Below are 13,009 nucleotides of genomic sequence, written 5' to 3' on the forward strand. Positions count from 1 at the left end.
TGGCACCTCTTCTCCCATGTCATTTTCCTAACGCCTTCCGCTGCTACCACCAATCCCTTCCTATCCTCCTCCCCATTCAACAGTTCTCTGAAATAGCTCCCTATTCCCCCTACTGTCTCCACCTCCATTAAAACATGTCCGTCAACACCTTTTACCTTTCCTTTTCTACTTGGCTTACCTCCTCTTCCTCTCTTAACTTCCTTCCAAAACATCTTTTCATCTTTGTTTCCAAAATTCCGTCACAATCCTACCCATTTTACATATCTCCTTTATCTTGTTTTGCTTCTCCTTTTATCTTTTTGTATCTCACATATGCTTCCCTTACATTGCAACCAGTCTCCATACGCTCGTTTCTTCTCATCAGCTACCATCTTCACTTCATCATCCCACCATTTGCTACCCTTCCTTCTATTTCCCCCCTCCCCCACATTCCTCGCCCCACATACTATCATCTTTGCACACTTTGTCACTTCATTCTTTTTCTACTCATCACATTCCACTCTTCTCTCAGTTCCTGGTAATTTTCCTTCTTCAATTTGGTCATTCTCAGCAGATCTCTAGCGTCAGTCCTTCATCCCCACCTCCTCCTGCACTTTACCTCTCATTTTCCCTTCCAAAAAATAGATAAATAAATAATAATAATAATCATAATAACAACAACAACAATAATAACAATACATACATACACCCATCTTCCCCTTACTGCCTTCTCTTCCATTATCATCTCTCCATCTGCACCTTTTACCTTTTCTTCTCTACTTGATTCTCCTCCTCTTCCTCTATTAATTTCTTTCCAAAACATCTTTTTATTACTTTCCATATTTTCTGTTATCCTCTTGCCCCATTTCACATCTGTTCTCCTCTTTGCCTCCTTTACCTTGTGCTTTACTTCTCTTCTCTTTTCTTTGTACCTCCCATATGACTCCCTCGTCCTATTTTGTAACCAATCTGTGAAAGCTCGCTTCTTCTCTTCTACAACCTTCTTTGTTTCCTCATCCCACCACTCACTACCCTTCCTTCTATTTCCTCCCGTCCTAATAATAATATTAATAATAATAATGATAATGATAATAATAAATTAATAAACAAATGATAAAACAGATAAAATAGAATAAGATAAAAAAAAAATTATAATAATAATAATCATAGTGATAATCATGATAAATTTCTAGCCCTCCTCCAATTGAGAGAGGCAAGTATGTAGTATTCAAATGACTTCCTGGGTTAGGACAAGGAAGAAGAGAAGAGCGACGTTTGAGCCTACTCTCGTATTCAGAGCACGTGTCTCTTCATCCCCTACCGTACAGCAAAGGTACTGTTCAAGATCACGTGACCGGCCTACCCCATTCACAAGATCATCTCCGAGGAGGAAGATGATCTTGGAATAAAAAGGCATGCCTCACTGGAGACGGGGGTGGATCTGGTGTCTACCTAGGGGATTGTTAGATAAGAATGTTTACGGCTATACACACACACACACACACACACACATATATATATGTGTGTGTGTGTGTGTGAATTCACATTAGTTATATTCATGTGTGTGGGTTAAAGTGGGTTTTAATTGTCTCAGCCATGATGTAATACTCGCCATGATGTCACATCAAGATAATTTGTCTGTCTTCCATAAAAAATGTTTGGAACAGTACTACCCGACGTACTTCTCTGCCCTCCAGAAGTAGCACTGCCCCCCCCCCCCTTCCTTCGATAAGAGCGGGACATCTGGATGACCTGCATCTTGGGCGATAAGACCACGGATAAAGGTATCGCAGCATTACCTCACCCCTCCTTCCTTATCGGGCTATCGGTAGGTGATCTTTATTCAATTCCGCCCACCCCCTTCCCTTTCTTGATGGAGAAAGTGTTGGTGATAAGATTGGAGAAGGTGGAATTTCACTTTTGTTATATTTTGAAGTCAGATAAGCTGATAAGCTACAGCCACCTTTGCCAAAAGTACTCCGTTAGCCTTGGTGTACGACAGGCATTCATAACTTGCAGATCAAACTGATAATTTTGCTACCATATTCTCCTGTTTGAATAAAGTCTTTCAACGGCAGCCTCAGTAAGAAAACAAATACATTTGTTACGGAAGGGGCAACAAGATGAATAAAATCGTCTGGTGGCAGCAAAATTAGAAGTATCTCACGCTACCGGAGGAGTCAGTGATCGTTTGCATTAGCCATTCAACAAGAACAACAACGAAAATGTCGTCCACTTTCACCTCATATTTTATTCTTATTGTCTCCAGGCGGTTTTATTTGCCAATGGGTACGTTTCCTACTGTAACGTTCCTTGCATGTTTTATTCTAGTTAATGTGTGGTTTTATTCAGCTGCAGGTTCCCAAGTAAAAAGAAAGAAAAAAAAAGGAGGTGAGCCACCGTTTGTGTTGTGTCGACATGGACTGTGACGTCAGCGACAGGCAGCCATGATCTTGCATTCCTAAATACACAAACTCATCTGTCAACTTCATCTCGCTTTCTTACATCATCACTCCATGAGCAACGCTTTTCTTTGCTGATGAGCATTATTACTTTGCAACGGCTGTAATATTTTAGTTATGTCAACAAGTGTTTATATATGTTTACATCAGATCAACATACTTCAAAACAAGTAGATAGATTTGTAGTCCCAGCACAGTGGGGTCATGCATATACGAATAGAAAAGCGGCCGTTAGCTCTGAAATATGGGGAGAATATGTAAATGTCATAATTGTAGTCATGTAATGTTGAGTTAGGAATATGGCTGCAATTATCAGAACCATCTGTTTGGTAACTTCTTCCACCCTTAGCTAGGAACGTTCCCGCCAAAACCAGTTCTTGCGGTTCTGTTGATAGGCGGAAGTGGCTCATTTGCAATAGTGCTTCTCTGTTCTTCCTTCTGTCTTGTTTGTCTCTTTTCTGATTTTTTCCCGACATTAATTTTAGTAGTCAATGGAATATTACTTTCTAAGCTTTCCTCCACCGTGTACTTAATACTGTTATATATTCTTTAGATGTTTCCTGCATTTTCGTTGCTTCACTTTTTTATTGAAGTTGTTGCTATATTTTCTTTATTGAAAGCACTAGATTTAGGATGACCAAAAATATTAAATTATTTTTTACAACAATGGATTCATTCTTCACATACATATAGTACAAAACTGTAAAAGTAGACTTGTTTGAAAGATATTAAGAAATATAACTTTCCACACGGAGATGTACACTTATGGGACAAAATGGATGAAAATTAATCCAAGCCAACGTCATAAACGGATTAAGGGAAATTGTGATGAATGAAGGCAACCGGGAACACATGAGTACAGTTCCAACACAATACTTTATTATACTACAAGGTAAACTAGGTACACGCGTTCGCGCACACATTTATTGTGTAATAAATGCATTCGTCTGGAAAAAATATAAATTAGTTATCGTTCCATCTAAGCGCCACCCGTATGGCCATCTTACACAACGTCGTCCGCAAAGTCAAGGTTATCGACAAGACCTGTCGACCGGTCTTCTTCACATTTCATACTGAATAACTCTTCTCGTTTTCTCTCTCTTCAGGTTGTACAAAATAATTTTTTTAATTGCATTTAAAAATCAACACCATGATGTGCATGCAGTTCACATAGGTAATCCTTGAAATAATATATTATGAAACGGAAGATTAGTTATACCTAAAACAACAATCATAATAGTTAAAATTTTCGCGACAGCAGTTATCAGCTTTCATTTTCCTTAATTGTTCCCGCCTAAAATTCTGACATTGAGATTGTCTGAGACATTTTCCTGCTTTCCATTGTTTATTTTGGGTTCGAATACCAAGGTTACACCTTGCCAGGGCCCCATGTGAAGGCCTCGAAAAATATGTGTCGTTTTATCTCTAATGATAATAACGACACTCAAGTCCAACAGCTGATCGTACTTCACAGGTACCCGCCTTCTTACCTGCAGGTTTGACCTTGGAATCATCAAGGGAAGAGCTCATCACTACGTAACCCAAACCTCATGCTCACATTCTCTTAAAATATTTTCATTTGGGGTTTTTGGAACTCTTCCTACGCACAACGTTCCAGCTACGTGACTGCACGCTTTCAAATGTGAAATACTACAACGCATTTCCTTTTCTGGTATTTGCCCTGGATTGACTCAGCCTCATTTCTATTATTATTATGTATTTTTTTCCTTTCTTCGGGACGGTCTTTGCGTGCCCGAGTCGGCTTTTCTTTTATCCCGAAAAAATGTAAGCCAAGGATGTCTATTATTCTAGCCTCGTGCTGTACTCAAGGCTTTACGCAACCCACACCATTTAACTTCCTAGGCTACTCTCCGTCCATTCCCACATCTTTGCCACTTCATTTTGTTCTATATTTGCAATAATTCCTCTTGTTCTCTTCACGCATTATTGAATTCCCTCTCCAAATGTTGTACATTTGTTTGGATTCCACAAACACGAAATTGTAGCTGTTGAAATAACTATTAAGTTTATAGTCAAAATAGTGAATCCTTTCAAACCTGTCTTAAAAATACCTTTAAACTCATAAAAACTACATGATGCATTTGAGCGGTTACAGCATGCATCCAACAACGACAATGATAATAATAATAATAATGATAATAACAACAACAATAATAATAATAACAACAACAACAGGGGTGGACCATTCCAGTTTTACAGTAGTTACCCAATGGGATCCTTTGGAGCAATTAATTGGTTGTCCAATGACGAAATCCACCAGAGATAAAAAAAAAAAAAAAAAAAAAAAAAAAAAAATCCTCGTACCATGTTATATATATATATATATATATATATATATATATATATATATATATATATATATATATATATATATATATATATATATATATATATAATGATGGTGATGAGTTGGTTAGAAGGTGCCGCCGGGAATGTTTATTTTGATTCAATTGATAAGGGAATGGTTCTCAGGGCCAAACAGAAACAAACAAAACACCGGAAATGAAACGTTACTCCATTTGCATCTCGCCACAGTGAAGGTTATGCAGTCCAATCATCTTCAGTCTTGCTGTGTTAGTTAGAGGGCAGGATAGATAAGATGGGGAGAGGGAGGGAGGGAGGGATTTGGGGGTTTAGTGGAAGGAAAGAATGAAATGGAAGGAAGTAAGAGTTATGAGCACACAGCATCAGACGTATGCCTTTTTACCAGTGCCAAAGAAATTGAAAGAAATATCAGCTATGTGGGGGGGGGGAATGGTATAAACTGACTGCACCCCAATCACACACTACAACAAAAGTTTACAAACAATTTTATATATTTATTAATTTAGATTATTATTTATATTCTCTAAATATATTTATAGATTGCCGTTCACTTGACGATGGCTTAAAATTGAAAGCCTGACTTGTTGATTTGTATTGCCTTTCTAATAATTGGACTCTGAATAGACCTAGGCATAAAAACAGTATATACCAGTTCGTAACAAGTTATTTCAAACTTCTAGACAATCCAATTTCTTTGAATATAATCATACAGGGTATTACGATCATACATTAGGGAATTTATTGATAATTCTAAAGACTAGTCAGATTTCTTTCAAGACTGGAAGCATCAATGAAGAACGTCAATCGATTTCAAGAATCCTTTCTGCTGCCCTCCCTGTATGTCTGCTTTACGAGTACTCCACCTACATCGCGATTCGCGATGTTGTCCCTAAATATCGAAACTTGCTCTCCCTCCCTACCAAAAAAATAAAGTTTACCTCAGCTACAAAAACCTTCTATTGTAAGATGATAAAAATAAGTTGAATACTAGTGCATTACTAATATGAATTAAAATAAAATTCTTAATAATGGAGATGTAAAAGGCCTTACCAGATCTCACCTAAATTGATCCTCAGAATATATGTAAGGCAGCTTATCTAGTTATTGTACTCAGGGCAGTATAACCTGAATTAGGGTGTCGTATTTGTACCCGAATGTATTCATAAATCACACAGATCCCCGAACGTATTGTATAACTTGATAATATGACCCCAGTCAACCTTACATGCACCATCTTTGTTTTCGTCATGAAAACTTCACACAAATCAACACCGCCTTAACTAAATGCAGTCCTGTCATTACACAGGTTGGTAGAATTTGATTGAGACATACAAATATACTTCAAGTATAGATTAAACAAAAAACAAATATAAATTCATTAGTCAAAGTCTTCAGAACAATTTCGTAAGAGTTGTCAGGTTTTATTATCTATATTTCTGAATTTCCAAATAATTTGATATGTTCAAATATGTAACACACCTGTTTTGTATTTTTCAACTGCAATATTATAATACGACTTAGTATATTTATACAAGCCAAAGGAATAACGCTTTTCTTTGAAATAAGTATTTTCTTTGCGGGAAGTTTAGAGGATAAATGCGGCAAGACGGTCAAAGGGAGATTGTAAAAACTGCTACATCAACGATTTCGTGCTGATAAGATTATCACATTTTTCTGCACTGAAAAAGGACTATGTACTGATAGACATACAAGTTATATATATATATATATATATATATATATATATATATATATATATATATATATATATACATATACACACACACACACACACACACACACACACACACACACACACACACACACACACACACACACACACACACACACACACACACACACACACACACACACACACACATATATATATATATATATATACATATATATATATATATATATATATATATATATATATATATTCCGGATGATGCCTCTTGTGGGCCCAATTTGATTTTTCTTATGGTCATTTTTCTTTTATTGTTATTACAAAATGACATTGTGTTGAGGTCATGTCGAGAGGCTGGTCTTGTAATGACAAAATCTACAATATCCATAAACATATAATCATCATAGCTTATAAAGTATGATGTATGAGAAACATGAAATACAAATTCACAGCATTAGCAATAATGATCGCCGCTCAACTATTTTTATATGGATTTTCTTAAATGGCAGTGTAAAATTTTTAGTTTAGGTAAATCTTATTACTAACACAACATATTTTTTTCATGAACCAATCTTTGTTATTAATGTTAGCTAGAATTAATATGTAATGTTTTTTTTACACTGCGTCAGGTGATTTGATGCAGCAGTAGATAACCAAATACACTTCTCCAGCATCTGAATAATGATTATTCAAGTTTCTGAGCAGTATCACCGAAATTATCGTATAGTCATTACTTCCCTTTCGGTTTTGCCCCCGATAAGCAATTAGATATAAGAATATTGATTTATTCGACTCTAGGTACACATACCTCTTTCTTTCCAGGTGATCGGAAACGGGCAATTTCGTTTAAATTAATTGTCTTTTAAATTGGAAGTAGGCCTGCTACACTGTTCCATTTTTATTATAAATAATTTAAAGCATCGGGTTACAACATGATTTGATAATATTTCATACTTATTTCATTGTATTACAAATAAGGTTTTCTTTTGTCGTCTGCTGGCGTTGCCATGGCAACGATACTTGTTTACATAGACCATATGTATTTTCATTTGTGATAATATGTATTTCTCGTCTGAAATTAATCTGTATGTTCATATTTGTATGAAGTTTAACCCATAGTAATATAAATATAATTGGAATTTTGTAATTATTAGGTGAATTTGGTTGTTCTTGCTGTCTTCTTCAGTTATTTTGAAACATCCCTGTGGTCTTCAATCAACGTACAGAATTTAAGAAATATATATATTGTCGGGCTGTTGTTTATTCGCGTTTGGTATGAGGGATTGAGGGAAATCAATAAAGGTAGTACGTGTTATCGTTGCCTCACGAAATTCTAGCAAGATACGCTAGAAATAGTTCACTCATATAAAATATAAATCATGTGATTTCAAGCTATGCAGGTACTTGTATTTTTATTAAGCATGTAGAGTATCATAGGATGAAATGTGGAACAAGGAATATATTATTTATTCATGTATGAAAAACACCAAAATGTTCTAACAGCTATTTTTGTTGAACCATTTTAGAATTCCGCTTGATCTTGTAGTGACGACAGGGAGCAGAAGTTAATTGAACAAAATGTTATTAATACTATTTACGTTACTAGAAAGACGGTAATCCTTTAATAACCATACTTTCAAGTAAGTACTGTGATGTTACTGGTCTTATAAACAGTCACATTTCGAAATTAGATATGAATATATAGAGTGAGGGGAATTGCAATTTTTATGGGACCAATACCCAGATAACCTGTTCATGAAATCATAATGTAATGTAATAACTTATATAACATGTCTAAATATCGTGTTTGATATAATATTTTTCAAATTGTCTCTAATGATTACTAGTTATCTTAAATTCATTTATAGTAATCAGACTTTAAATATATTTTGCAGAATTAGTATTAAATACTGTAAAGATTATTTTATTTTTTAGTCTACTGATAAGATGTGCCTTATCTATGTCTTTATGAATGGCTATGTGGCAGATTGATTCAATATCTAGTCTAGCAAAGTTACTGTTGAATTGTGTTCCTAGAGTTGCATAATAATGCCGTCAGTGAGGTGGGTTAATTGATTTTCATAATTGATCATTTTGTTTAATTCATTTACTTATTCTAAAACATTTCTAGAACACAGTAATGAGGTTGGAAGAAATGAGTCTTTTAACCTTGAAAATTGTCACTGAAGATGTCTAGTAATATTTCCTAAAACTATAATTGTATAACTTATTTATATCAAAGTTACTAGGTTATATGAAGACTTCTTTAGAAAACAGGTTGCCAGAGAACTAAAGATGATAGATTCAATGGAATTCTATAACCTTGAACCAACTGATCATCTCTGAGCAGTGGCAACAGGACTTGTTTCAATTATATGACTGTGCAGTGTCATTCAGCTGTGTAGAACCCCTTTCCATTTAAATGTGAAAATTTACCTTTGGTTAACTTTATGTACCAAGAGTGTGATATTAACATTGGTTACTGGTCTTGTATAGCTTTTATTACTACATCAGATTTTATTCAGCTGAGGGAAATCCTTCTAAGATAGGCAATCACAACATTGGCAAGAACTTCTTAGCTGGATGAGAGTGGAGAGTATCCCAAGATAACTTACTTCCTGGGATCAAAAGATTGTATAGTGGAGTTCCCCAAGGAGCAGTGCTCTTACTTACATACACCTCATTCACAATTGGTATCCCAACACCAAATCCAGAGCATAATGCCATAATCGTCATCTATGCAGATGACCTGATGTGAATTATAACCCAGCACAGCAACTAGAGAACAATTGCTAGGGACACCCAAACATACTTAAACAAACTAGAACAATGATTAAAACAAGGTAGGAGGGCTCTCCTTAGAAATCATCAGTGACTTTGCTCACTTTAGACAATCATAAAACAAAGAAGTGTTCAAGAATTGAATGGTCAATTCCTTCCATCGGACAAGAGCCCTAAAATCTTGGGCCCCTCTTTTGATACGGGCACATCAAGGACTGAACAGTAAGAATCGACAAGAAAATAAACATACTAAGATCAGCACAGGTTTTGGTTAATGAAAAGACAATTTAATCAGTCTATAAACATTTTATAAGAATCACACTTGACTAAATCTCCCAAGCAGGGTTCTCTACAACCAAGAAAATAAAGACATCCTAGAAACCTAACAAATTATACAAAACAAAGCATTCTGAATAATGATAGGATACTCTTAAAAACCGCCTCAATAGAACATATACACACACAAACCAAAATCCTCCCCGATAGAACAGTACATGAAAATGGTAGGCACACAGTTCTATTCTAGAACCCTCAGTCCCACCCATCCATCCCACAACATAGCTCAAGCACAACCAACTGAACATAACAGAAAAACCACACCTGCAGCATACTACTACAATAATTAATTACTTGCACCACACAACACAACTATACAAAAACACATACACAGATCACCAGACAAGCACTCCAAGACCAACCAGCAAACTCCCTATAATTCAACTGAACTCCTTTAGGCGTCCACCCTACAGAAACCCCTCCAGTGACAGGCAAGAACCACACTTGCATAACTTCACTCACTCAGCTTTAAAAAGATATTGACACAGCATAGGCCTGGCCACAGAAGCAAACTGCTACAGTTGCAGTCATGTTACAGGAGACATCAAATACCTCATTATACATTGCCCTACTGTAGTCTTATCCAAATAACAATATAATATCATCTTTAAATAATTTATGGACCAGTCTGGTGGCTGTTACTGGTTAACTGGGACCCATGGGTCTCTTGCAAGAGAGACTTGGAGCAATGGGTTGATAATTGTAAAGGACATCATCATGGTGTTTATTAGTAAGAATCTGATATTAGATCTGTATGGAGAAATGAGGAACATATTTAAGATTTACCTTTCTTCATTATAAGAACATTTCATATGTTTGTTGGACTAAGATATGAGGGACCAATGGTAGGTACATGCAAGTAGTGGTTCTGTAAGATGGATGTCAGGGAGAATCATCTTTCTGGTATCCAATATCAGCCCCACAGAAAAAATCCCTCTCAAGAAACGTAGGGACCACATTAGCACTTTTGCATTCAAGACACTGTCCAGCATTAAAACAGCATCAACACACAATAGGCCTGGTCAACCAGAATCAAACTGCCTTAGATGCAGTCACTGCACCTAAGACACTGAACACCTTGTCCTACAATGCCCCACATTACCAATCCCTAGAAAACAACACAATTTCTCCTCCTTGATAAATATGTCAACTCGCCTCCATCAGGAGGTGCAGTGCCAAGATTCTGACACTCAGTCAGATCTTTCTCAGTTGCTGTTCTCCTCTTCTTAGCACTGGTGACATAGGAACAGTCACACTACTACAACACAGACAGCAGTAAAACATTTCTTCCCAGAGAGATCTATGGGAGAACTCAGTATTGACAGGCACTATTGTGCTGCAGGTTTCCTGTTGGTGAAAATCAAGGTAACAATTATTATTATAATGAAAGGAAATGTCATAAGAATTGAAAAAGACAAGACACAAATGGAGTACATGAATACAAGAAATACTGTGAAAACTGAAAGGTTGAAAAAGACTTATGTGATGATAGTGTACTGCTTCAAGTATGCCTCAAAACTTGATAAAATTGTTTGTGGTTAACTTGGGGTGATGTGAGAAAAAGTCTTGGCTTACAACAGTGTATGGGAAAGACATAGACTGCTGTATTCATAAAGTTTTATATATTCATTGTAATGTTTCTTCATTTCAGGAGGAATGGTGTGATGTACAGGAAGGATCGCCGTCAAGGCAAGGTATGTAGTCCAAAATTACTATCCTTGCCTCCTTATCTTGTACCACACCCCCCCCCCCCCTTTATTCATCTTTTTATTTTAATGATCTCTACCCAACTTTTATCTTGAATATCCTTTCCCCAGTCCTTTTTCATTGGAAAAAAAAGATGTGCGGTGGGGAAGTTAATAGGATACAAAGTATGTGAGATTTTTAGAACTATAAATCAGTTATTCAACAGTATTATTGAAATTTTTGACAAGTTTGGAGGAATAGACTATGATGATATTAAGCTTAGCATACCTATGTATTTACTATGTATCAGTCTTTTACTTAACATGTGTGCAATATTTTTATCATGTTGACAAAGGCATATCATGGTTTTATAGAGATATATTTTTTGCAAAGCAAATTTGAACAATGATGTGATAATTTTATTGATACCATATGCATGCTTTTGACATAAGTGTTTATGTGATAAGTGTATTCTTCTTGTTATCTATCTGTATATTTCCTGCATTTTGTGTACAGAATGATCTTTGAAGGTGTAGTGTACACTGTTTGTGCTCCAATGTGTTGGTCTTGTGAAACTTTTCACATTGATTTAGAGAATAGTGAACTCTTGTTGCATATGACCTAAATTTGCTCCATTTGTATCTGGTCTGTCTTCCATTGCTGATATAACTGTTCTATAATTATATTTTTTGCTGTTGTTGTTGATCTGCCTGTGGTATTATTGAGTCACAACACCTGAACCATGGGGTCTGCGTACATACAGTAGACACTCATGTATCTGGAATGTCCATATCTGGATATTCCCATGTCTGTAATTTTTTTTGGCAGAATTATATGCATACATACATACATACATACATACACCAAGAACTCTCTTCCCCTTACCGGGGAGGTAGCCAAAGTCAAAAGGCATAATTCTACTTCCACCCACTTCATCCCCACCCATTCCACTCCCATCCATCACTCCTCTTACCTCTCATCTTGGCTCTACATGGATGAAGGGTCACCCCTGGATCTCGTCCATCACCCTGGGGCAGAGGCAATGCATTAAGACACAACACATCCACAGTTATTATACACAGAATTATACACATATTCATTAAAACTTCTTTATATCTGGGAAAATACTTATCCAGGAGAAATTCTTAATACATATTTTTAGGTGTGTGCCCAGGAGAAATTTGAACTAGTCTTTCAAATGTACATATTGGGTGGTATTCAGAATAAAAATTCACACAAGAGGATCTGAATAGCTATGTATATTCAAAATATTCACCTGCATGTATCATCAGCAAGTGTTTGGCAGTGATGTGCAGATCCACCTTTACTGCTGTGCTGTAAACAGCATATCTTGCATATGTTGTGCATCCTGGAGCAAAGCTTTTCTTCTTTTTATTTTATTGTTTTATTATATTTTGTGTCATATATACAACAGGACTTGCTGATGCTCTATTTGGTTTTTGCAGGCTTTTGCAAGTTTTCATACATTTGTTTGATTTTCATTTGTTTTGATATATAATAGCTGTATATCTACTTGGAAGGCTCTCTGGTATCTAGGAAATTTCCTGATGTGGTTTGGTGACTCCTTTGGGAGACTATCTGAGACTACTAAGTCCTTATCTAGGAAAATCCCATATCCAGGAAGGCCTTTGCTAGAAGTATCCCAGATACAGGAGTGTTTATTGTACATTTAGTTTCATATTTGCTTTCCATGTGATATTTTGTACAT

The 13,009-nt window shown here is 36.0% G+C and overlaps 1 protein-coding gene and 1 long non-coding RNA gene across 11 annotated transcripts in view; one reads left to right on the forward strand and one right to left on the reverse strand.

Moving 5' to 3' along the window:
- Positions 1-13,009, forward strand: part of LOC143035346 (inositol hexakisphosphate and diphosphoinositol-pentakisphosphate kinase 2-like) — a 247,704-nt gene that overhangs the window by 16,625 nt on the left and 218,070 nt on the right. For 9 of the 10 annotated variants that reach the window (XM_076202325.1, XM_076202328.1, XM_076202329.1 and 6 more), the window contains exon 2: positions 11,246-11,288. In XM_076202325.1, coding sequence (XP_076058440.1) covers positions 11,246-11,288 — 43 coding nt within the window. Of the gene's footprint in view, positions 1-8,007; positions 8,118-11,245; positions 11,289-13,009 lie in introns of those variants that run through there. The other variant, XM_076202334.1, reaches the window with a different exon arrangement.
- The window catches only part of LOC143035347 (uncharacterized), a 234,328-nt gene continuing 230,649 nt past the window's right edge, over positions 9,331-13,009 (reverse strand). The window contains exons 3-4 of the long non-coding RNA XR_012967317.1: positions 12,254-12,308; positions 9,331-10,941 (exon numbers count right to left, since the gene is read on the reverse strand). This is a non-coding gene — a long non-coding RNA (uncharacterized LOC143035347). The remainder of the gene's footprint in view (positions 10,942-12,253; positions 12,309-13,009) is intronic.

The sequence above is a fragment of the Oratosquilla oratoria genome, chromosome 18 (assembly GCF_046742065.1).
Source record: "Oratosquilla oratoria isolate Oo_2021 chromosome 18, ASM4674206v1, whole genome shotgun sequence".
NCBI classification, from domain to species: domain Eukaryota; kingdom Metazoa; phylum Arthropoda; class Malacostraca; order Stomatopoda; family Squillidae; genus Oratosquilla; species Oratosquilla oratoria.